The following is a 25,271-nucleotide window of genomic DNA, read 5'->3' on the forward strand; positions in this document are numbered from 1 at the left end:
AGTAGGATTATAGATGCATTAGTTGGCCGTGAAGCGAAAGGCCCGTCAATAACAGCAGTCAGAATAAACCCTGAAACCTTGATAAGAAGACAAAGACAGTGGCAGATAGTGGAGAGGAAAAGGAGGAGGGGTAAGAGGGTTTGATCAATAGAGGAAGAGAGGAGGGGTGAGGAGAAGGCGGATGGATGAAGAGGGAACGGCAGGATCGATATCTGGAGAGGTAGGAGGAGAAAGTTTTAATGAAGACCCCTGAAAAACTGAAGCAGGGTGAGTAAGAGTGGAAGATAATCGACTGGTGAATGGAGGAGCAGATGCTGAGAGTTGGAATATAGGTATGAAACAGGCAGTAAGTAAGATGGGTCGATAACTATGGCAGGAATTTAGTTTCATGTACTGCTACAAACAAAAGTACAGTAAAAAAAAATAAGGATTTTTTTCAGCACTTCATTGTCAACAGTTTAACTGTAAGGGCTGGCTGTTAAAAAGAAATGTTAAAACTTGTCTGATAGTTGTTCATTTTCAAGTAAGTTGCATTTCTGAATTAAAAGCAAATTGCATATTTTTTGTTGTTGTTTTTGAAGCTCTTTATAGAAAAACGGTGCTGTTTTCTGATTTTTGCTCCCCCATAAAAAAAAGTCCAATTCAAGTCTGCAGTCTCACAGAAACTTGGGTTCTAGCTGAATTAGAAGCAACGTCATGCATGGCAGTTGCATAAGTATTGCATGATTCTTAAAAAAATATTTTTTCTTTATTCAGTCACTAAAACATTCCACATTCCTGACCTTCTTACTGAATCTAGCTGATGCTCTTGAACTTATTTGGATTTTTTTTTCCTCTTTTCAAACATTTTGTTATAATACAAAATGTAAGTTTCTTTTAGTTAGGATAAACAATTCAGGCCCAAAACATTAAAAGCATCCACATATTACAATGCTACTACCTCCACTATGTTTGAGCGGCTTAACACTGTTCTTTATATTAACTGCTGTGAAGGTTTTATGTGACGATGTAATAGGATGTAGACCTGTGAGGAAGGTACAACTTTCCTTGAAGTTTTGGAGATACTGTAACTCTGTGGTTTTATTAATTGTGTCAAATGTGAGACAAATGTTTTTTAGAAGGATTGGCTTTCTACTTTGAAGTTTTATTAAATAACTTTTTTTATCCAGTCATATAACTGAACACTGACATAAACTGGTTTAGGTGAGGCCTGTTTATGTTCTGGTTTATTTATGACCCCCCTGGATGAGTGGTCAGTATTTTCTTTTGCTATGTTCACACTGGACTCTGACATGCGGCTCAAGCAAACCACTTCCAATGGAAAGTCTATATAAATGCATTTATGTGCGCGTTTTGGGCTTCTGTGTTCAAAACGCTCTCATCCATGAGTTTCTTCAAAGGTTTTTAGGTCAGTTTGTGGGCTCTATGTAGAAAACCAGCAGCAATTGATCCGGTGTTAACCGTTAAACTAGTTTAACTTTGACCAATCAGAGACTCAGCTTTGGTACTGAGGTATGAGTAACGGCCTTTTCAACACATGGAAGAGTGGCAATCATTTTAAAATTGATCATGGAGCAGAAATTAATTATTGCGATTAGTGCATGGCCGAAATTATGTGACATAAATTGGAATAAAGCTGTGAAAGAAAAAGGGTGGAGTGAAATTCTTGGGATTTGCACTGCTATGAGATTTTGCACACAGCCTCCTCCAACTGTGAGTACATGCGCTAGTATTGGGTAGAGACAAACCTGTGTGAACACCATATGCTAATAGTCTGCTCAAAAACAGCGCCTTCTTGAATGTACCACACATGCCCGATGGGAACGTAGCTTGGGAGATCTTTTTCTCAATTGACCATTCAGTTTATTAGTGTTCCACTTGTTTTCTGCCTGTTGATTATAGTCTTAATTCTAGATTGTCCATATCTTACAGATGAGTTTCTAAGTTTGGAATAAGTTTTTAAACTACACATCAATGTGCAGTTATGGAGTTACCTTTTGCATTTCACTTTTTCAACAAGCACATGTTTAACCGATGAAAATAGATTTATATTTAGAACAATCCCTTGCTATAACGTGGTTGACCATTTGCAGCCTTGCAGATTTTTTATGTGCTATTTTCCAAGCTTGTTCTGCCTCCTGATTGGTTGACGACAAGTTCTACAAAGGTTGGAACTTTGAGAGTTTGAGAGTGACACTGTAATGTCAGTTTGAGAAAAGTGTATAAAGTGCATAGTGAGGGATTTTACAGCCTTAAAACAACAGGAATAATTGTAAATGATAAAAATGACTACTTGCAGATTTCATCTTGCTGGTTTTTTTTAAACTTTACCCCGCGATAAATGAGGGTCCGTTGTAAAGCCAAATAAAGTGTTTGTAGTACCATTGTGTTATGACCTAATTAACAAGTTTACTTTTTTTGAAAACAAAAATAAATAGACTTGTTTTTCCTTTTCATTTTATCATAAAGCTTTGTAATAAAGATTTTAGTATGAGATCAGCAAAATACTTTATTACCGCTTTGCAAAGAAAAAATAACTTCAACTTGCAGCTTGCATATAGTAAAACATAAACAGAAATTATGATCTTACAAAAAATAAAATAAAATAAATAGAGCTACTTAACAAACTTGTATGTTGTTTCTTGTCCTGTTTAATCCATGCTTTCTTAGCGGTAGGCTCTCAGCCACAACAGTCCTTCAGGGTTTTGATCCAACATCAGTCTAAGGCAGCAGGCAGTGGAGGATGGGGAGAGGGAGGGCATTGTTTCATCAGCGTTGATTAATTAATTCCCCTCCCTCATTTGTGCTGGAAACACTACATAGGTCTGAGACGTATATGTAATGATACAGAAGGAGAGACACCAATACCGAGAGAGTGTGCATCCTGTTTTTGTCAGTATGGCAGCGAGCAGCTAGCTGTCACACAAAGACACAATGAGGCCCGGCAACAAACAGCCACTTAAAAAACAGCCAGGCAACAGAGAGCAAATTCAATTAGAGAAGTAATTAGTAGATACAGGGCCAGGCAGCGGGCTGCTGCGATGCCACAACGCAGGAATTAATAGGCACGGATAGGAGGAGGACGCTGTCATAATTAAGAGGCAATCACCTATGTCATTAAATAGGCTACCTTAAAAAAAAATCACATTTCCCCCCTCCAACGCAAAACTATTAATTCAGTGATCAAAAATATTTCAGGAGATGATTAATACAGCAAATTCATTTTAAAAGACCAATTTCTTGAAAGATAGCAAGACAATTGCACATAATGTACTCCGCTTGGCATTTATATTGCTAATTAATTTTTTTTCTTTCTGATAATTCAGTGAAGGATTGCCATTCCCTCCCTTTCTTTCCTCCTGTGTGTTTCCATCGGAATAATGAACTACGGAGGCAGTGTTGGGGAAGGGAAAAAAAAATAAATCTGCGTCTCGTGTCTCTGAACCCCTTTACACCCAAACACTGCAGACAACATGAACACTAAACAACAAAATGCTTCTTTCTGCCTCCAACTCTGATGTGTCCATGCGGTCACGCTAAATTTATCTTCCCCTCAACAACGCCACTGCTTCCCCCATGACTTCACTGATACAAAAGAGCCAGCAATTAATTTAGACGATAAGGATGTGAAATAAACCAGCAGGTTATTGATTGATATGTCTCTCTCCTGGGGAGGGGGTGGCAGCTATCATTTCACAACAACGGCTTCTCTATCGCTAATTACTCTGTGTACAAAATCCCTCTGATGAAGCTGAAGGTTTCATGTAGCAGATGAGGGGGGGGGTTCAAAACCAGACACAAATATTGGGAAGCAAAGGAAAATGCAGGGAGATCTGAAGGAAATACTCTGGAGCTCCAAACAGCTTTCTGGCCTGGTATCAGAGATGAGTATGGACGTGTTTGTTGTGTTCTGTTTGTGTTTGTGCAAAAACATCCAGACGACACTATCCTTATGTCTTTAAGATAAATACAGCCTGGAGGATGCAAATTGACAAGTGATAGTCCGGTGTTTCTATTGCCATGTCTGAGAGAAATAGACCTGAATGTATGTAGATTACAATAATCTCTAGACATTGTTAAAAGTAAAAAAATAACTTTATGCTTTATAGAATTATATTTAAAAGATTAAGAATGACTTCACTCTTTCTCCAATTAAAAATAAATAAATAACAGAAACAGGGTTTTTTTTTTTTGTATTTTGTATTTTATTTTATAAATGTATTTTAGAAATAAAGATGGTACTTTAGGACGTAAAATGTTTTGCTTGGAAAGATACAAAGATTTCAAATGAAAAAATTCAGTTTTGGAAGGGTCTGAAAGTCATCAGCAACTGCTTTGATAATTATTGTCAATGACACAAAAGAAATAGAAATATTTCTTTTTGTAAATATACATGTAAATTCACGTTTACAACTGAAGTTGTATTGAAAGACAAATACATACTTTTAGTACAAAAATGTATTAAACATACTCTTTACATAAACTATGTTAAAGCTGAAAAAAAACACAGAAAATTTATGAAATGTCAATGAAAAGTTGGACTTCTGTTTAAAACAACTTCATCTAGTAGGTAATTTCCATGCTAAAGAGACACACGGTCACATTTTATCTGCATCATCAAAATGAAAAGGCCGGCGCTGAGAAGGAAGGCAGATTGATGATGAGCTGGAGTTTCCACATTCTTTAAAAAAACAGATCTGGGTTCTTGGGCTTGGTGAAAAATAGGAGAAAGATCTCCATATGCAGAATTTACATATTCATCTGTGACAGCTGGGGTTTATTTGGAGCTCTATTTGGAAGTGACGCGAGAAAAAAAATATCCACTTAGCCGTATCATCTTCAGCAATCGGGACTCATAAGCCTGGCAATAGGCTGAGAGGGTAGGATAACACTAATATGGCCTCAGATTTCTATGAAAACCTAGTTAATACTATTTACTGAGGAAGGTAGATGATCGACTGGGGTGCAGAGGATTGAAGGGGGGAAAGGAGATGGACATTAAGTGGCCTTCAAAGTCTGTAGATATGTGCTTCAAGAGCCAATTACCAGGCTAATGGAGTTAATGCCAGAGATGAGATGGGCTCGGGAGATGAGAGAAGAGAGCGGATGGCAGGAAGCCTGACACAGACAGACTGTAGCAGGGACAACGATTAGCGCTGGTGCTAATCTGATGAGCAAATCATTAAGCATCAAGGACCGTGTATCATATCCAGAGAGAAACCAAAATGGGATGAAGGGGCAAGGAAAGATGCTACAAAGTACCCACATGCAATATCCGTCTCGATTTGTCCCTCATGTTAGGCTGAAGATTAAAAAGTTAGATCTCAAGGCTTAAAAACGATTTAGCCAATTACTGACGTTATCAGAAAAAAATAGCTTTAATTCGTCATTCAGAGCTGCAACAGGGGCCCTCGCAGCCATCAATGAGGGTGATTAGAACCCAGATTGCTGCTTCGAAAGGCCAAAAACATCTGCTGTAAGAGTGACTTAGAGATGTCTATGCAGTTAAAAAAAATAATTCCTCTTCAGAGTGTTGCATCTGATTTGAGGGGGGAAAAGATTAGATGTGGTTAAGATTAGAAAAGGGAGGAAAGAAGAGGTAGAAAGACCTGAGTTGGACTGATGCCAATGAGCTCAGTGTGACAGGGAAGGCCCATCTGCACTCCCCAACACTCAAGATGGCAGATGTAGAAGCAGATTGATTTTCATTCAGCTGTCATGATACACAAGTGGGAAAAAAAACACACTCACACAATCATGGTGTTTGAAAGCTCTATCAAGTGCCTGGGCTGCTGTTCGCTGTCGGTCTGCCAAACTCTCTCTCAGTCCTTCCTGTCATTTCCTCATTCTCCTTTCCTCCCTCTATCTCTCTCTTCCTCAATCTGTCTCCCACAACGAGTGCTAGTAGAACTCTAACGACACATCTGGCGCTCAAATTAAATCATTTACAGTCCATAGTGAGAAGCGACATTTAGTGACAATACAGCCGGTGGGGAATCAGCGTGTTTTCACTGAGTTCTGACACCATCGCCTCCTCTGGCATCTGATTATATGTCATTGAGGAGCCGCTCCGAAGTGCGAGACATGTTTTCGTGCAGCACGGTACAAATCGTGGGGTTGAAGAAGTCAGGGAGGGAGCTGATCATCTGCTCGCGTCTCCTCTGACACCTGCACTCCCTTCTCTTTGTGTCATGGCCTCCATCTGTGGGTCTCTCAACCTCAGCAGATTGGATTTTGTGAGAAGATGCAAAACATGATGCTTCCTTTGACTTTTGCAAATGTTTACAAGGTCAGGACTGTGATAGTTTCGAGCCAGGCAGTAACTCATACATTTGCTTATTTATTGAAATAAAAAAAACCACTTTTAAATAGTTGTCCATGTTAGAGGAAAGCAATGAAACCAAACTGCAGATGGAGCTGCCGGCTGTACAGAGCACTTCCATATTTTCTAATTTTACTGTGAGAAAAGTCAGAGTAAACGGCTTCGTGTGAAATGATAAGACTCTGATAAATCAAAACAATGAGAACTTCATTTGACAAAGTCTCAGTGCTTAACTGGATGGAACCAATAAAAAGTTTTAAAACTGATTTATTTCAAAAGTTACAGCTTGATGTCTAATTTTACTAGAAATGAAAGCGTAGAAGAAAACAACAATTGAACAAAACGCGAAAGACCAATTTATACTTAAGGATCCACTCCAATGAAAATCATGTTTGTAACTTGTTCTTGTTGCATATATCTGTTGATTTCAAAATGCATTTCAGAGGTTTATTTTAATTCAAATCGGCAAGAATTAGGAGCAGACAAAAGAACTGACATGTAAAAAGCTTGCAGCTGTGACATGAGTGCAACAATCGGCAGGCCACAAGCTGCCGATCCGGTCCATTCCAATGCATGCACTTGCAGACACATAGATCCATGTCAGTTTTTGTTTTCCCTTGTCTGAGCTGGCATCTGGTTCAAAACTGTACGGCTGGACAGCTCCAATATTGTTTGCCATTTTTGTTGCATTGGTAACATCAGGTTACGGTTGTGAGGGGCTGTAAGCGGGAGGACGTGTAAACAAGTGGATGATGGGAAATCAAGGTAGGGTTTCTTTGCGTTAACAGTTTCGCCCCCAACTCAAAGGTGTATTTCTGACGAACACTTACCGCTCTGCAGAAACTATGTCATAAAGAAGGGGGGTTTGGTTTTGGCTAAAAATGACATGATCATAAATAAAAGACCTATGGGAACACTTTAACAATAGATCAAAGGATGATCAGAGTGGGACTTAAAATGTGGCACAAGCGTTTGTCTCACCCAACCAGTTATTTTTTGCACACATAACACATGAACTCGTAGGATAAGTTCTCCTGTAGAAGACAAATGTTCTAAATTTATTATCATTACAAATACTTCAAAATAAAGCCAAACCATCACACTTCCTCCTCCATGTGTGACAGTATATGTTACAACTATTTCTTTGACATTTTTGCTTTTTGTGGTATGATTATCATTTTTATCCCTTTGTTAATTCTGTATCATTTATAACAAAATTGAAAGATCTCTATTATATAATGAAAAGAAAACTTGTAAATGTGTTTGTTTCCGTAAACTTTTTTCTGGCCAAAATACTGTATATAAAAAGAGATAATCATCAGAAAGTTGATATGAATTCCAGGTTAAATGATTTATACTTGTAGCAATACAAATCTTTTGGAAGTCTAGTTTACATTTTTTTAAATAAAATATTTAATGTCATTTTAAGACAAATTTCTACCACACAAAGGGTGCCAACACAATCCAGTCTCACTAAAAGCACAAAAACAAACTTCTGCATGACAGCCGCTGTGCACAATTTATCCACATGTTGCAGAAAATTACCAATGACCATAGGGGTTCTGCCAATCAGCTGGTGGCAACATTAATAAAACAATCGACTCCCTAATTCAGCTGTCATAGACTGATGCAAAGTCAATACTCAAACAGGGCTTAGAAAATCATGCAACCTTTCTTGTTTTTTTGCTAAGATTTTTCATTTTAAATAAAGAAGCTCATAAAAAGATGATTAATTTTTATTTTAGTCTGAGAATGCTTTGACTTTTGTACTTTAAAATATGCCCTTGGTAATCATTCATCATTATATCCAGACAGCACAGGCCTTTGTTCGTCCCGACACCAGCCAGGACTGGACGGCTCCGGCCGCTGGAGAGACTGTAACGTGTGTGTTCAAACGAGAGGACAGCTGCAACAGAAACAGAGCGCAACAGAAATCTGTCTGAGGGAAGGAGGCAGTTGACCCGGTGTCAATTAAGAGCCCATATCGTTCCATTCCCTGGGGGCGAGGCCGACTCTAAAACGTTAAATCATTGCATTCACTCAAACGATCCTGCTGTTTACCCGCCAAAATCTGAAATGACCCGCTGCCTGATAAAAAAAAAAGGATTTCAGAGTCTGGATTATTGCCCTAGAGTCTCCTGTAGCAAGAGAAAGAATAATGAATCAAAAAAGTAGAACAGATGAACTTGATAAATCAAAACTTAAAGTGCTTTTGGACTTCACATACTTAATTTTGCGATATAATTGTAGATAAATTAAAACAAAATAGCAACAGAGAACTTTGTGTTGGATAAAGTTTACAATACTTGCTGTTTGTGGTTTGATGGAGCATTTCTTCCCTAAAGGGAAAATTTGAAGTGCTGGCTGATATCTTTTAAGATGTCAGAATGGCTTCTGCTCGAGTGGTCAAAGTCTTTCAGGAGATGTGAGCTGGTTTTATGCACTCTTATCCTTTCTATGACTCAATGCCAAGAATTTTTCATCCGTTGAGTTGTATATGCACCACATGGGTGTCCCCTATGTTTGAACATTCAATTTAATAGTGACAGAGGAACCAGAGTTGTTGCTGCAGCACACTCGTTCTCCTGAGATTGGTTCCTGTAGGCTTTGAGCAATTCCTAGAGCTGCTCCATAAGCAAGACAGAAAACCTCAAGCATTGGTGTAGCACATTAATCACCAAGACCCCATTTAAAACTTCCCATTACATTTAAAGACCCACTCCAAAGAAAATCATGTTTTTGGTGTGTTTGGCATGTTCTTGTGGCATTTCTATAATGATGGAGGATATGTATAAAAAAATTAGACTTTGAAATGCATTTCTTAGTGTTTCTTTATTCAAATCAATGTGAATCAGAAGCAGAATAAAAAATTCTGTTGGAAAAAGGTGGTAGCTGTGACGTAGGACCTACAACAGCAAGCCACAAGCTCTGTGCTCTGCTTATGAAACCATCAAGCAAAATCAAACTAACTTCAGATAAAACATCAAAGAAACCAGCACTTAAACCTTTTTAGCATGGAAAAACTACTTTTATATTGTGTTTAGTGCTGAATCTGGCCTCCGAAGTTTCGTTTAAGTTTGAATGAACTCACACATTTCAAAAGTGTTCCCCACACTTGCATTGTTAAACTTATTGCAAATACTTAAACTGATTTAGTAATAAATCCCATATTTCCAATTGTTGTTTGTTGGTGGCAGACACCAAATCAGCTTTTCAGTAAAATCCTCTCTGACAAAATGTGACAAACTATTGTTCTTTTTTTGTCTGAATATCACTCTAATCCTCTCTTTCTCTGTGACTGCCTCCCTCCATCCCTCCATCCATACTCCCCAACCGGAGGAAATAGGCTTCAGTGCTGACCACTGTGGACACTGTGTCGCCTGTGTAGGTCTTACAAGGGGGTTGAGCTGTGTGATCTCATTTTAAATATATGCATGTGTGTGTTTGTGTTCTCATTGAGGAGCTGGCCTGGATGCTACCAGGTTTTGGCTGTAAGCAGTGTGTGTGTATGTGTATTTGGGGGTGGGGAGGGAGCTACAGTGGACAGAGTTGGCCGGAATTGGGAGAGGGCTAGCAGGATATGACTGTTCCGGCTGTGTGTGCGGATCTGTGTGTGTGTGTAACTTGTTGGCACATGGTCACTTGTAACTCCTTGTGGGTGCACACGTTTGGCCATTGTTGTAGGTATGCAGCGGATCAGTTTAAGCCCTATAAACCTATTGTTTAGTGGAAAAAAACTCTTGTGCATACATATCCTGTACATTTTGTTTGATAGCCTACCCAAGTCTACCATATTATATATGAGACCTTTGTGGGGGGTTTTACCACTTGTGTACCATTTTCTGCACAAGCACAAGAAGACTGGCACATCCTTTATTTTTTTTACAGTATAAAATATTTTTCCAAGATGTCTATCCTTGTTAACTTTGATATGAACGTGAAAAAAAAAGGTTTTACTGTTTAACCCTTGTGCTATCCTATGGGGTCAAGATGACCGTTGACGTGTTCTCCCTACCATGACTAAGGTGGATAAAGGTGGAGTGGATTTCATGTAATCCATGGACACCGGTGAAGATCACAAATCATTGAAGAAAAAGGGTCAGCGCACTATCGTGTGGGGTCCAGATGACCGAACCTCCAATGTTAACGTGCCTAGGATAGCACAAGGGTTAAGATGTGCAGTGGGAGTTGAAAGTTACACACATAGCATACAAATATACTTGATGTCAGATAGAAAACCTTTAACCTAGCACTAAATTTAACCTTTAACAATTGAAATTTAGTCCTTTAAAGATTAATGAGCAAATGCTTTTTAGAGTTTCAAGTCATCTTAGATTCCTTTCAGATGTTGCTCATGAAAAATATAATATATTTACAAAGACTAAGTAGGAGAAATATATAAAACTACTTTATGATAAAACATTACACAGATAATAAACAAGGACCTGCTTTGGCGCCATTCAAGTTGAATTGGGCTGTTTCAAGGACTGCGAGAAAGCCATTAACCAATTAAACATCAAAGCTTCAAAGTTTTGTTGACACTCTAAGTTCTAAGTTTACAGCTCATTGCATGAGGTAAAGACACCAAATACTTAACCAACAACTATTTTTAATAGTTAGTGGAAGTTGGTCTAAAGCGGTTCTTACGACACTTGACTGAACCCTTTAATGTTGACTCTTCAGCCGTTTACAAAATTAACGTAGTTCAAACAAAGCTAAAAAAAAACAAAATTGTGCTTATATCCAAAACTTTACAGTAGTAAAGTGTTTTCATATTTAACCTACACTGATTCTGATGAGAAGAGAAGCAGCTTTACTAATGTTAAGTGTTGCATATCAATGCAAAGCTACTTTTCTCAGATTTGAAATCATGAAATTGCAGTACAGACCAAAAGATTGGACACACCTTCTCATTCAAGAGTTTTCTTTGTTTTCATGACTATGAAAATTGTAGATTCACACTTGAGGCATCAAAAGTATGATTTGACACGTGGAATTATATACATGATAAAAAAGCGTGAAACAACTGAAAATATGTCATATTCTAGGTTCTTCATAGTAGCCACCTTTTGCTTTGATTACTGCTTTGGACACTCTTGGCATTCTCTAGATGAGCTTCTAGAAGTAGTCACCTGAAATGGTCTTCCAACAGTCTTTCAAGGAGTTACCAGTGATGCTTAGCACTTGTTGGCCCTCTTGCCTTCACTCTCTGGTCCAGCTCACCCCAAACCATCTCGATTGGGTTCAGGTCTGGTGACTGTGGAGGCCAAGTTATCTGTTGAAAAATAAATGATGGTCCAACTAAACGCAAACCGGATGGAATAGCATGCCTCTGCAAGATGCTGTGGTAGCCATGCTGGTTCAGTATGCCTTCAATTCTGAATAAATCCCCAACATTGTCACCAGAAAAGCACCCCCACACCATCACACCTCCTCCTCCATGCTTCACGGTGGGAACCAGGCATGTAGAGTCCATCCGTTCACCTTTTCTGCGTCGCACAAAGACACGGTGGTTGGAACAAAAATCTCAAATTTGGACTCATCAGACCAAAGCCAAGATTTCCACCGGTCCATTCCTTGTGTTCTTTAGCCCAAACAAGTCTCTTCTGCTTGTTAACTTTCTTTAGCAGTGGTTTCCTAGCAGATATTATACCATGAAGGCCTGATTCACAGTCTCCTTTTAACAGTTGTTGTAGAGATGTGTCTGCTGCTAGACATCTGTGTGCTATTGACCTGCTCTCTAATCTGAGCTGCTGTTAACCTGGGATTTCTGAGACTGGTGACTCGGATGAACTTATCCTCCGCAGCAGAGGTGACACTTGGTCTTCCTTTCCTGGGGCGGTCTGCATGTGAGCCAGTTTCTTTGTAGCGCTTGATGGTTTTTGTGACTGCACTTGGGGACACTTTCAAAGTTTTCCCAATTTTTCGGACTGACTCACCTTCATTTTTTAAAGTAATGATGGCCACTCATTTTTCTGTACTTAGCTGCTTCTTTCTTGCCATAATACAAATTCTAACAGTCTATTCAGTAAGACTATCAGCTGTGTATCCACCTGATTTCTGCACAACACAACTGATGGTCCCAAACCAATTTATAAGGCAAGAAATCACACTTATTAAACCTGACAGGGCACACCTGGGAAGTGAAAAACATGTCAGGCGACCCCGCCTTACTCCAAATGTCATCAGCACTTTAGGAATATCAAGCTACCGTAGCCGGACCTTTGGGGAATAAATTGCTATGAATCAGCTGCTCTTGAAATTCAAAACAATTTTATTTTAGAAATTTGTAATGGAAACAACAGAATAATTAATACTCTGTATTTTTATTGTTGCATTAACTAACTCTTGGGATTTCTCGCCAGTGGGTACAATAATTATCAAACAAATTTGAGTAAAATATGAAAATATGGAAAATATGAACAACACCAAATGCAAGAAAAAAAAGTCCACACTCAATCCATACCAGAGAACAGGATTAAGGAAGTTTCCTGGTATGAATGTGCCCTTTAATTAGAACATTTTCAAATAAAATAGTGACATCTTTGTTAAGTCATGTGATAAAATTTCACAAAGATGTCCAACATTTCAGCAACATTGCTTTGTCATGCAGAGAAGAAAACTTAAAAAATCATCACAGCTTTTTGAGACATTTTATAAACTTTCTTGTAAATTGTAGTTAATCAACCAGTTATCTGGCTTAGACCTAAAAAGAAAAGTGGATTTTTTTTTTTTTTTTTACTTGTCCTGTCCAACAGCTGGGCAGGCAAATGAGAGCTGACGGCCTCTTGTGTTGGACACATTTTACTTTAACAACAGGGGTTATTGATCTTCAGACAAACCAAAGGTATGTCTGAATAAACCGCTTTTGTAATTGAGGCCAAACTTTATTAATTTCAATCATGTTTGAAAATCTTTAGTGTTGGACCGGACGGAAAAGGAAAGAAGGGAAGAAGAGAGAGGGATGTTAGAGAGAGGGGGGGGGGGGTAAGAGGGTGATAATAGGAGGGGGGGGGTAAGACCATGAAGCAGCATACAGCAACAAGTTTACTGGTTGTTTATCATTACGGTAAGGTTCAAATGTAGTACAAAAAGGGCGGGGTACGGAAGCTCTGAGCTGCCACTGCGAAAAATATTTTTTGGAACAGCTTCTCGTAATAACGAGAAAGTATCTCGTTATAACGTGATACGTTTCTCGTAATAACGAGAAACTTATCTCGTTATTACGAGAAACCTATCACGTTATAACGACATACTTTCTCGTAATAACGACATAGTTGTTTACAGTAAAACGTCATCTTCTCGCGGGACATTTCATTCTCGTCTTGATGACCTGTGGGAAAAGATGGAGAATCAGCGGGAGCCTCTTTATTCCTTTTTAAGGGATAGAAATGTGTCAGAGGACAGAATTTCCACCATGAGGAATGACAAAGTAAGTTATACTTATGAAAAACATAGTTTACGTGAGTTTCATATCGATTTAATTTATTTTTTTGTTACTGAATGAGCCTGCCGTGTACTGCGTAGACCTGAGACCAAGACCTCGTTAACTTAGGTATTGTAGTAGCTGCAAGGAAGCTCCTTAGGCGGGCGGTTGTCAAACAGCTCTTTATTAATGTTTCTGTATCTCAGAACGGTTACAGCACGAACCAACAGGCACAGCGAGCTTCTTCTAACTCCAGCGACAACGTTCACCGAACGCACACGCACACACACCCACAGGTAGACCCCGCCCCCTCTCTCCCACCAGTCATCAGCCCACCGCTGATTGACACACACTGTGGTCTAGCATCTTGCAGAAAGAGGGGGGCGCCGGCCACCTGCAGCTCTGTCCAAACTCTGGGTCGTCACAGTATGTAATGTTTTAGAGTTGCAGGGTATAACTCTCTTCAGTATGAACGTGCTGTGTTAACGTCTTTTATTAACATAACTGGTAGCAATCGCTTTTAACAGAAGGCTTCGTGCTTCGTTCATATCCCATAATGCATTATTCTTATTGTCAATACATCTTTACCGTAACGGAGATGCATTCGAGTGCAGTAGGATAAACGTGTATCAAAATATTACAAAGTACACCTCGATTAATGCTGTTATCCTAAGCTAATCATAGCGTATACTTTTATCCTGCAGAAATGACGAGTTGAGCATGATTATTTACAATTTATTAGGTGTCAACATCAAGCAGTTAATGTAGAACTTTATGTGATAGCATTCATGAGCAAGTGAGTGAAAACTATTTTATTATTGGCTTCATCATGACATAAGAAGCCATGCCAACTAGTTATGTTTGATATTATGTGTAAAAACCACAACTGGAGCAAAAGCGCGTCCTGGTGGTGTGATGTAAAGCCCTGCGCGGGACTATTTTCTTCATCCCGCTCCCGCCCGCGTCCGCTGAATTTCTGACCAATCCCGCCCGCTCCCGCAACGTATGCGTTACACTCCCGCCCACACCCGCAATATTTATGTCCACTCCCGCCCGCACCCGCAAAACTCATAGAATTTAGTCCCGCACAGTAATAGAGATGCATTGATTTTGTATCGTCTCCCGTCCCGCAGGAAAAAAAACACGTATTTGTATTGATATTATTAAAGAGATTCATGTTCCTCCTCCAGCCTCATCTTTTCATGCATTCCTCTTTTGTGTAATTTGCAACTTAAATATTAAATATATTTTCACAAATCCCGTTCAGTTAAAAGTGTGCGTGTGTGCGCGCGCAGACAGACGGCCTGAAGCGCGCTCTTAGTAAGAGCCGGGGCGGGGCGCACCCCCAACAACAGGTTAGATGACAGAGGCCATTGGGCGTCTCTACCTGGTGCCTTCACGGAGCTTCAGTACATTAGACTCTAACAGCTGCTCAGCCTAACGTAGTCCGCTAATATATATTCATGAGATATTCATGGCAGCACTGATCCCGCGGGTTTTTTTTCTGCCGCCCGCTCCCGCCCGCAGCACAATTCAAACCGCCCAATCCCGCGAGATTTGGGTTGGGTCCCGCGGGACCCGGCGGGACCCAATCCCAATGCAGCCCTCTAGTGTGATGCACGTAGTGTAGCTCCAGATAGTCACAAACTGTCTTGATGCTTCTTGATGAATATGTTGCGTATACAATCCTACTGTTTTTTAAGGTACAGTAAACCACTGTTTAGTCCAGTTTAAAACAATTACTTTTACCATGAATAACTAATAATAATTTTTTTCTGTAGATTGACATATCAGTTATTGGAAGCATGGATGATGACAGCTTGGCCACCTACGTTCCAATCTACGGTGACAGGATTGCCACACGAAGGTTTTGCTCTGAATATAAAAAGAAAGGTGAGAGAGATGCACAACGCCAGTCATTGCTTCAAAAACTAAAAAGAAAGATGGGATTTGACACACAACCAGAAGGCCCTGACCATGGAGAACATGATACAACTCAAACACATCCAAGGGCATATTTGAAGAACAACAAGCTGGCTGTGAGAAAGACCAGAAAGGTTGAGTTAGGATGGATACACGAAGGAAAGCAGCTACGCAAGAAAAATGGAGGTGGAACAAGGAGAATAGATTTGCCAAAGGAAGCAAAAAAGGCTGACATTTTAAGCATTGCAAAGGAACTATTTTTTCCAAATGGAAGATCTAAAAAGGGACAACTGGAGGATTTTACTTTTGATATTTTAGATTACCAAGAGGATGCAGTATTAGATGAAAACACCACAGTAGGAGAACTTTATTCCCTGCTAAAAATGGGAACGTTAAGATTTTATCTTTGCACAAGAGAACGGAAGGAATCAAGAATCCCAGAAATCAGTATTCCAGATGACCGCATGGACCACGATGAGCCAGAGGATGAAAACAGCTCCTCATATTCATCTAACTTCTCAGAGGTCCTGATAGGTCCTCACACTGGTGAACCTCTGGCATGGCAACTGGAAGACACTCTGCCCATTTCATCAAGTGATGAAGGGGAATCTGTGAGTCTTAATCTTACTTCAGCCACCCTGAACTTAAGTTCTGTGAACCAGTTTGTCTCAAACAACTCTGCACCAACGATAGCTACCTCCACTGAAGAGCCTGAACCTGCTCTTATGCTCCCACCATCTGCTGTGTCTATTTTGTCAAGTTATGAAGGAGACTCGGCAGTTCTTCTTATTCCTTCTTCTGCCCTTGAGCTGGCAAGTCAAAGCAATATCACAACCAGTGATGTGCCATCTACATCCAGTGTTACTGAGCAGCCTGCATCTACCTCTGTGTCCCACATACCTAGTATGACTTCATCAGATAATGAAGCACACAGTAATACTGAGCTGTCCGGATATGACACGATTAATGTTAACATTAAACTTCATAGGACAATGCTTATGGATGAACTGATAACACAGTTCAAAGATCCCAGCTTGCTCACCTGTCCTTTAAAATTTAGTTTTATCGATGAAATAGGAGCAGATGCAGATGGAGTTTCTAGAGATGTCTATTCTGCTTTCTGGACAGAGTTTTTAGACAGTGCTGCTGAAGGGCAAGACATGAGAGTTCCATTACTTTCCCCAAAGTGGCAGGAGGAAGAATGGAAATCTGTTGGACGGATCCTTGTAAAGGGGTTCCTAGACCATGGCTATTTCCCAAGCCGCCTTGCACCAGCTTTCACAGTGGCGCTGGTTTTTGGTGAGCACTTGGTGTCACCTGACTTGCTATTTGAGTCACTCCTCTTTTACATCAGTCCAGAAGAGAGAGATCTTGTGAACAAGGCTTTGCTGGAGGATCTTCTTGGTGAAGAGCATGAGGAACTGCTTGATTTATTAGATCGTGTGGGTGCTAAATTTATCCCAACAAGAGAAAACTTGAAAGCTGTGCTTTTAAATGTTGCACATAAGCTGATCATTCAACAGCCAAAATATGCTCTTGATAAAATGTCAGAAGTTGCAAGAACAACATTTGCACATGTCTTCAAGAGCCAACTAAAAATTCAAGAAATGTATGAAAACATGAAACCTACAGCAAGAAAGGTTCTGAAATTATTAGATGCTAATCCTACTACACAAGCTGAGAGCCAGAGTCTGAGGTACTTACAGCAGTACATCAGAGGACTGGATCAGGCAGGTCTCAGAAGGTTTCTGCGATTTACAACTGGCTCAGATGTGCTTTGTGTTACTAAAATCGAAGTTCTCTTCACACCCTTAGATGGAGTAGCACGGCGGCTAGTAGCACATACATGTGGTCCAGTTCTGGAGCTACCTTGGACATACTTGTCCTTCCCAGAGCTGCGTGTGGAGCTCGACAATATACTGAGCAGCAACAGCTGCTATGTTATGAACATTGCGTAATATTAAAAATAAGGTGCCTGTTGAAATCTTTTTTTAATGTTGAAATGTTTCACAGAAATAACAGAAATGTGCACAAATAAATCTAAAGTGTTTTGGTAACGTTTTGGTTATTACTATGTAACATATTCCAAAAGAAGTTTTTTTTATTTGAAGTAAGAATAGAGACAATATCAGGAGAATTTACAAATGCGATGTACCACTGTAAAATTCATATTCAACAGTTTTTGTTATTGATGCCAATGGAAAAGAATCACTTATTGAGAAGGAAGACTGGTTAAAAGAATACTGTGAAAGACGAGCATTTGAGGTAACATTAACACTGTTCATAAAAAGATTTCCAAGTTAAGCAGGTTAAGCTTGAAGAATGCATCTACATATCTTTTTTTCTTTTTACAGGGCAGTATTATATGTTATATTCCTTTCTGGTTTGATGTGCATTAAGCACAATGATGTCCTGGTTCACAACAAAAGTATTTATTTTTGTACTCGTTTTTAATGTATGTGAAGTTTCTCATGTTCACTTTAGAGATTTGGTTTTTCAGATTTAAAACATATCTGCTCTACAGTTTTGCACTTTGATGGAGAGAACCTCCTCCCAATAGGACATTTTAGAGCACTTGTTAAATGAACATTTTGTTTACCATGTCAAAGCACATGTAGCAACATTTCTGAATGTTATGAGGAAAAGAACAAAATTGTTGGTTTGATCACCCAAATTGTTTATTTTGTGATGATTAAAACATTACACATTCAACATAATGAGTCCTTGATTTTTCAACTTTTTATCATAGCTGCATTTCCAGATTAGTTGTCAGTTTAAAACTGACCTCAGTCACCAGGTACAGAGAACTTTAAGGATAGTTGTTGTGTTAGACATAATGAAAAGTATATTTTATGTATTTACTGAGGTGGGGTGTGGTTTATAAATTGGACCAAATTTGAATAGGTTGTGTACTGTATTATAGATTTAACATTTTTAATGACATTTTCTAAATTGTTCTCCAACATGTACACTTAAATGTATATTATGTACAATTTACATATCTAAATATCTTACACATTTATGAGAAAACTGAGTAAACCTAGATCCATATCTTACTAACATTCCACTACTCTTATGTCATAGCATTTTTTCAGTCATACACAACAGCAAAAAGTTTCAAGTTCTGTAAACAAAATATATGAAGGTGCATGAAAGGACAATATGACACCAATTATGAGTACGCAGAAGTTGATTGTAAAGAAAGCAGGAAACTGTTGATTTGAACCAGTGTTACACGTCTGACAGGTTTGAACGTATGGAAGCTCTTAAAAATAGATACAGTTCAATTGCTTCATTTGGTGTGGTCGGTGCATGAAGACAGTTTTCTGCCATCAGGAGGCAGGATAGTGAGAAGACGGTTTCATCACATGTGTCTGGTCCCCTCTGAAGACAATGTGCTTTGCAAGTTGCCACTGCTTGCTCGGAAACTTGCTTCAAATAATCTTGTCCACCAAAAAGCTGCGGGAGGGTATACATCATGCATGGTCGGCCACTTGGAGCAATCGCATTTCTGCTCTGACGAATGATGTGAGTGTTCCATAAATGAACAACATTTTGAAGCTCTTCCTGAAAGGGAAGCAAAAAAAAACATGTTTATACATTACATATTCCTTATTTAAAAGCATATCCTTATCATATATTATTTTCTCTCTCAAATACATGTACACACCTCAATGATCTTCAAACAGGTGAAAAGAATCAGCTGCTTGTCCAAGAAGTCCCCAGTGAAATCATCTGAATCCTTCAGTTTTTGAAAAACGTTAATCCAGTACTGTGCATGGTGTTTCCTTAAGAAAGCCCACCAGCTCTCTATTCGCTGATTGTGGGTGCTGGATCCTAAAATGAAGCAATTTCTGGCAAAGCTGTCATCATTATCAAGGCGTAAAATTCTTTGAATGTCTTCCATTGTACCGTTCTCTGTCCCCATGTCTGTACGGACTCTGGCTGCAGTACCACCTCTTTTCTCAACTTCTGAAATGAAATATCCAGCAATAATTTTAGGATTACTGTTTGTAGAGTATGCATGAAGCCAGATAACCATTCTGGAAAACCCATCCACAGCCCCATTCAGACAAATTCCATATGGTTTCAGTTTATCATAAGAGTCCACATGCCAAATAAAGTTTGGTCCAGGATTACAATACAGTCGACGACGGAGACGATTACGTTGTCTCAACTCAACACCTCTGGGATCCAGAATTTTGATTAACTGTCTCACTGTGTTCTGGGTGACAACAAATCCCTCCTGTATACATCTAAGATGTTGCAGTTTGTATCCATTAAATTGACCATAAGTCTGCAGTTGTCCAATAAGAAATAATGCAATGTCAAGAACGTCACTTTGGTTTTTTCTTCTGTGAAGTCTCAGTGTTGACAAGATTCTTCGAAGAGTCCGAAGGCTGATTATTATTCTATCAACAGCGCTGAGTGAAAGCAGTATTTCTCTATGGTTTAACCCCATTGAAAAGTACACTTTAATTAGAGAATGCAAATGTCCTCTATCTGCATCCATGAAGGAAGTCAGTCAGTAGGTTTTCTTAATCCTCTCAAAATCTTCAGGTAGTGTTTCTTCGTCCAGCCTCAGAGATGTCGATCTGTAAAAACAACAAAATTATTGGTGCTATGTTTTTTTCTTTTTAAATAACAGTTTAAATAAGTGATTTTACTGAACTTTTCTACACGTTAAGCTTCACACAAAGTTTGCCTTTGTTTTTGAAAGAAATGTCAGAAGTTCAAGTCTTCAAAATTTAAAGTTGCTTGAAAATAGGCACTGTGAATTTTAAGAGTTTAAATATTAATTCAAATAAGTATGCATTCCAAAACGTAAAATAGAACCTTGTTTTCTCTGCATCTTTTGACGGATTATTGATACAGCCATCATCCTGTTCCTCTCCAGCGCGTCAAAAAAGCGCACGTATACGTGCATCACACCACCAGGACGCGCTTTTGCTCCAGTTGTGGTTTTTACACATAATATCAAACATAACTAGTTGGCATGGCTTCTTATGTCATGATGAAGCCAATAATAAAATAGTTTTCACTCACTTGCTCATGAATGCTATCAACATAAAGTTCTACATTAACTGCTTGATGTTGACACCTAATAAATTGTAAATAATCATGCTCAACTCGTCATTTCTGCAGGATAAAAGTATACGCTATGATTAGCTTAGGATAACAGCATTAATCGAGGTGTACTTTGTAATATTTTGATACACGTTTATCCTACTGCACTCGAATGCATCTCCGTTACGGTAAAGATGTATTGACAATAAGAATAATGCATTATGGGATATGAACGAAGCACGAAGCCTTCTGTTAAAAGCGATTGCTACCAGTTATGTTAATAAAAGACGTTAACACAGCACGTTCATACTGAAGAGAGTTATACCCTGCAACTCTAAAACATTACATACTGTGACGACCCAGAGTTTGGACAGAGCTGCAGGTGGCCGGCGCCCCCCTCTTTCTGCAAGATGCTAGACCACAGTGTGTGTCAATCAGCGGTGGGCTGATGACTGGTGGGAGAGAGGGGGCGGGGTCTACCTGTGGGTGTGTGTGCGTGTGCGTTCGGTGAACGTTGTCGCTGGAGTTAGAAGAAGCTCGCTGTGCCTGTTGGTTCGTGCTGTAACCGTTCTGAGATACAGAAACATTAATAAAGAGCTGTTTGACAACCGCCCGCCTAAGGAGCTTCCTTGCAGCTACTACAATACCTAAGTTAACGAGGTCTTGGTCTCAGGTCTACGCAGTACACGGCAGGCTCATTCAGTAACAAAAAAATAAATTAAATCGATATGAAACTCACGTAAACTATGTTTTTCATAAGTATAACTTACTTTGTCATTCCTCATGGTGGAAATTCTGTCCTCTGACACATTTCTATCCCTTAAAAAGGAATAAAGAGGCTCCCGCTGATTCTCCATCTTTTCCCACAGGTCATCAAGACGAGAATGAAATGTCCCGCGAGAAGATGACGTTTTACTGTAAACAACTATGTCGTTATTACGAGAAAGTATGTCGTTATAACGTGATAGGTTTCTCGTAATAACGAGATAAGTTTCTCGTTATTACGAGAAACGTATCACGTTATAACGAGATACTTTCTCGTTATTACGAGAAGCTGTTCCAAAAAATATTTTTCGCAGTGGCAGCTCAGAGCTTCCGTAGCGGGGCCTGTCCACACACACACTCAAATGTTATCAACACACCTGCTGGCTGAAAAAAAAAAGTCCACATGTCAACATGTACACAAAACAGATAGTGTTCACACACGCATACTTATGCCTTTAAACCAACTAGTGTGAAAATTTTCAGTCATTCAATCATGCAAACTATTAGTGCAAAGGTGAGCTAACACCTGTGCTCAGGTGACTGTTTATGTTTTTCTAAAATGGACGGTGGAATGTGAAAAGAAGGAAGGAGAGTGCCCAGCCATCCCCACACCAAGACCCCCACCGCATCAGCAGCGGCAGCCGGAACCCCCAACGCCACACGGCAGCAGGCAGGGAACAACCACCCCCCGGGCGACCCAGCCCGCCACCCAGGCCAGGGCCAGCAGGACCGCCGCGAGGCCCCCAGAGCCAGAGAGCAGGGAGGCACGGAGGGAAAGGGAGCGCCGCCCCGGCCCAACCAGGAGGGCAGCCCCCCCCAAGGGAGACCCGCCCCACACTCCAGGCAGCCACCCACCCAGCCCACAGTTGGTCCAGGGAGGAGCAAGGCCGGGGCCAGCCGCCACTGCCCAGGAGGGGAATGCCCCGGGGAGAAAGGGGGCCCACCAGGGGTGTTGTTAACTTGGCCCGACCAGGCCAAAAGTGGATTTCAAACAACTGAAAGATCATAATAAGGACATTATTTTGCTATGTTTACACCGCCCTCAGAATTTGCACCATTTGACATTTAACACCAATCCTTTTCCATCTGTAGGTGGCAGACATGTGCAGGTAAACAGTAGCAAAAGAAAAATCCTCTACCTGCTTATCCAATGTTAACGCTGAATGCCCTTTTAGCGCATCCCTGAATGCTCGTCAAAAGTTTCCCTCACAGGACAAATTTAAGGCATTTGACATATTAATGACATTTAAATTTGAAGAAACTTTTCTCGAAACAGAGAAACAATCCTAATAGATCAGTTATCACTCTTTAAGCATCAAAGTACACTTCATAAAACTGTTTAAAGGACTACATGGAAACAGTTTGTCCATAATATTTACAAATTCCCATCATGTTTGGCAACTAATAGAATTTACAACCCTAGATTGTGACTTTGTAGGTTTTGGCAGACCTGAACAAAGACACCAATTGTACCTTTTTATGAGACTGGATTATTAGTAGAACCAAGTATTTGTGATTGAATTTCAAAGACAATTTAAGAAACAGCAAAAAAATTGAATCAATAAGGATTAAAACATGTTTACTGAGCCCATCATTCAAATCCCTCCATCTAGATTACAGCTTTGCTTAACAGTATTGTCTTTAACATAACTTTCTATTCATTAAAACCAAATTATGGTAAGTCGATAAAAGTCTGAGCTGTGCTTGTTGTGAAGGCTGGTCATTGGTGAACCAAGCAGAGCTGATTATAGTGGATTTACAGCCTGTTGCGTTTGATCAAAGTCCAACTGATATCAGCCTCGCAGACCAGCTAAGCTCTTAGAGCCAAATCCATAATAATACCGCCACAACACGGACAACAAAGGCACAGCCAACGCAAGTAAATAAACGTAGGCAGAAAATAACATTTGGGGACCCTCCCAGCTGAGTAAAAGAACACTGCTGAATACAAACTGCTGTAATTGGTCTGAAAATTAGACTGATAGAAGACAGGAGCTGGACAGTAAATCCATTTAGCTCATATATTTGCTACTGATGCTTTTGAAGAAAAGTGTTCTCTGGGTTTGATGTTGTCTCACAAAGGTTAGTGTCACAAAGAGTTATAGATTGATAAAGTTATTCCATTTTATTTTCTATTGATTTCTTAACAAGAAAGAAAAAAATCATCCCAGCGGTTTTTAAACCAAGGCTGTTTTAACCATGCCATGGGTTTTATCTGGAATTTTAAGCGAGAGGGTCCAGTTGCTGAGTTTACCATTTGAAGTTTTTTTTTTGAATCTGTTCTCAACTTTTGATCCACGATTCATCTAATTTATTTAAAAAAATAATAATAATATTTGTCGGTCTGTACATAAAGTACTAATGAGTACAGTCTTAATGTACTTTAAAAACTGAGGTGACGCTTGCTCAACATGCACACCTCTCTTCTTCAGGACTGAGAAAAGTTTTCACTTTCAGCCTCTTTGGCTTTCAGGAGTATCACCCTCTTTTTCTCCGCCCCTCAGCTATCCCTCCATCATGTCTTAATGTGCTTGATAAAACATCAGGCGTTCGAGGAAAAGCACACTGCAAATGCTGTGCTTTTTTGTGCGTATGGGGGCAAAATAGGCATCACCTAAAGGATGAGTCCTCTCTGTCTGTCCAAGTGTGTCCGTCCAATATCAGCATTAAGTAGCCGTCCGGTTTCTTTTCAAAGTCAGCCACTTTCGGTGGGCCGCTGCATCTCAAGCCTTTTGTGCCTCCTCAATCTCCACATTTCTCTACCCCCGCCTCCAAGTCTGCCTGAGTGTTTGTAATGGCCTAGACGCGGTTCTGTTGGGGCGGGGGGGTATGAAGGAAGTAAGAGGAATGGAGGAGGAAAAAGAAATGAAGCAGGAGGAAATGGGGGGTGGAGGGACAATAGGAGGAGAGAGGGAAGTGATAGAGAAAGTGGTGGCAAAGGAGAGAACGGAGACACTGCGGAGAGATGCCCAGGGGTAAAGGAGGCCAGGTCTTTAGGAGGAAGCCAGGCGGCACTAAGCATCTCTGTTGCTGCTCAGTCAGGCCTGCTTTCACCCCAGGCAATGAAAATCTTCCCCCCTCCACTGGACCACATCCTGCTCTGACCACAGAGCCCTCCTTTTCTCTGGTGTCCACTTCATCCTCTCATTCCTCCTCACACTCTGCTACATCCTCTTTTGTGGGTTTGCTGCTCCTCACAGGGGCATCTTTTTGCAGCTATAAATCCTGGTGTGTTTTGTCTTATATGACATGATGATGAGTGCCATCATCATCTGGAGAAATTACTTATAACAGCCCTTTTTAGTTGAAGTCCTGTAGTTTTTCTTTTTCTTTAATCAGGTTGCACTCTAAAAATAAACATTTTAGTTTGTTTTTTTTGGATGTTTTTAATGGATATGTCTAAAACATTCTAAAAATATAAATTGTATTCTAAATTATTTGACTTTTTAGAGTTTATGACGATTCAACTGAATTTTTTTTATTCAGAGCAATATTTATAATGTCCTGAATATATTTGATTTATAAAATGTACTTCTAATTTTAACTTTTAGTTCTCAGCCTTATTTTCAGAAACTTCAATATAAGCATAAAAATAAGGCGCAACAAAAAAAAATATTTTGCAAAACTGACTGGCTCTTTTACATCTTATAGTTAAAAATGTTTAATAATGAGAAAAACTTTAATATAGATACTTTGTGAAATTTACATCTATTAAATTAATCACTGGCTTAGAACTTACTTTTTTTCTGTTTAGGTTGTTGTCACCTT

The 25,271-nt window shown here is 39.6% G+C and overlaps 2 protein-coding genes and 1 long non-coding RNA gene across 3 annotated transcripts in view; 1 reads left to right on the forward strand and 2 right to left on the reverse strand.

Moving 5' to 3' along the window:
- Positions 1 to 25,271, reverse strand: part of LOC101162358 — an 87,414-nt gene that overhangs the window by 60,465 nt on the left and 1,678 nt on the right. The window lies entirely within an intron of this gene.
- LOC111947369 lies at positions 13,509 to 18,383 on the forward strand. The gene is made up of 2 exons (XM_023954363.1): positions 13,509 to 13,754; positions 15,530 to 18,383. Exons 1-2 carry the CDS (start codon positions 13,668 to 13,670, stop codon positions 17,627 to 17,629), a joined length of 2,187 nt encoding a protein of 728 aa, XP_023810131.1. The 5' UTR covers positions 13,509 to 13,667; the 3' UTR covers positions 17,630 to 18,383.
- On the reverse strand, positions 17,767 to 21,702 carry LOC111947370. Its single transcript, XM_023954364.1, has 3 exons — positions 21,509 to 21,702; positions 19,342 to 20,266; positions 17,767 to 19,238 (listed from the first exon to the last, which is right to left on the reverse strand). The coding sequence occupies exons 2-3, from the start codon at positions 20,182 to 20,184 to the stop codon at positions 18,903 to 18,905; spliced, it is 1,179 nt and encodes a 392-aa protein (XP_023810132.1). The 5' UTR covers positions 20,185 to 20,266; positions 21,509 to 21,702; the 3' UTR covers positions 17,767 to 18,902.

Source organism: Oryzias latipes, chromosome 4 (assembly GCF_002234675.1).
Source record: "Oryzias latipes chromosome 4, ASM223467v1".
NCBI classification, from domain to species: Eukaryota; Metazoa; Chordata; class Actinopteri; order Beloniformes; family Adrianichthyidae; genus Oryzias; species Oryzias latipes.

Coding starts and splice junctions, on each gene's coding strand:
- LOC111947369 (XM_023954363.1), top strand. CDS start 13,668: ATGGAGAATCAGCGGGAGCCTCTTTATTCCTTTTTAAGGGATAGAAAT. Junction 13,755..15,529: donor CCACCATGAGGAATGACAAA/GTAAGTTATACT, acceptor TTTTTTCTGTAG/ATTGACATATCAGTTATTGG.
- LOC111947370 (XM_023954364.1), bottom strand. CDS start 20,184: ATGGATGCAGATAGAGGACATTTGCATTCTCTAATTAAAGTGTACTTT. Junction 19,239..19,341: donor CCTGTTTGAAGATCATTGAG/GTGTGTACATGT, acceptor CTTCCCTTTCAG/GAAGAGCTTCAAAATGTTGT.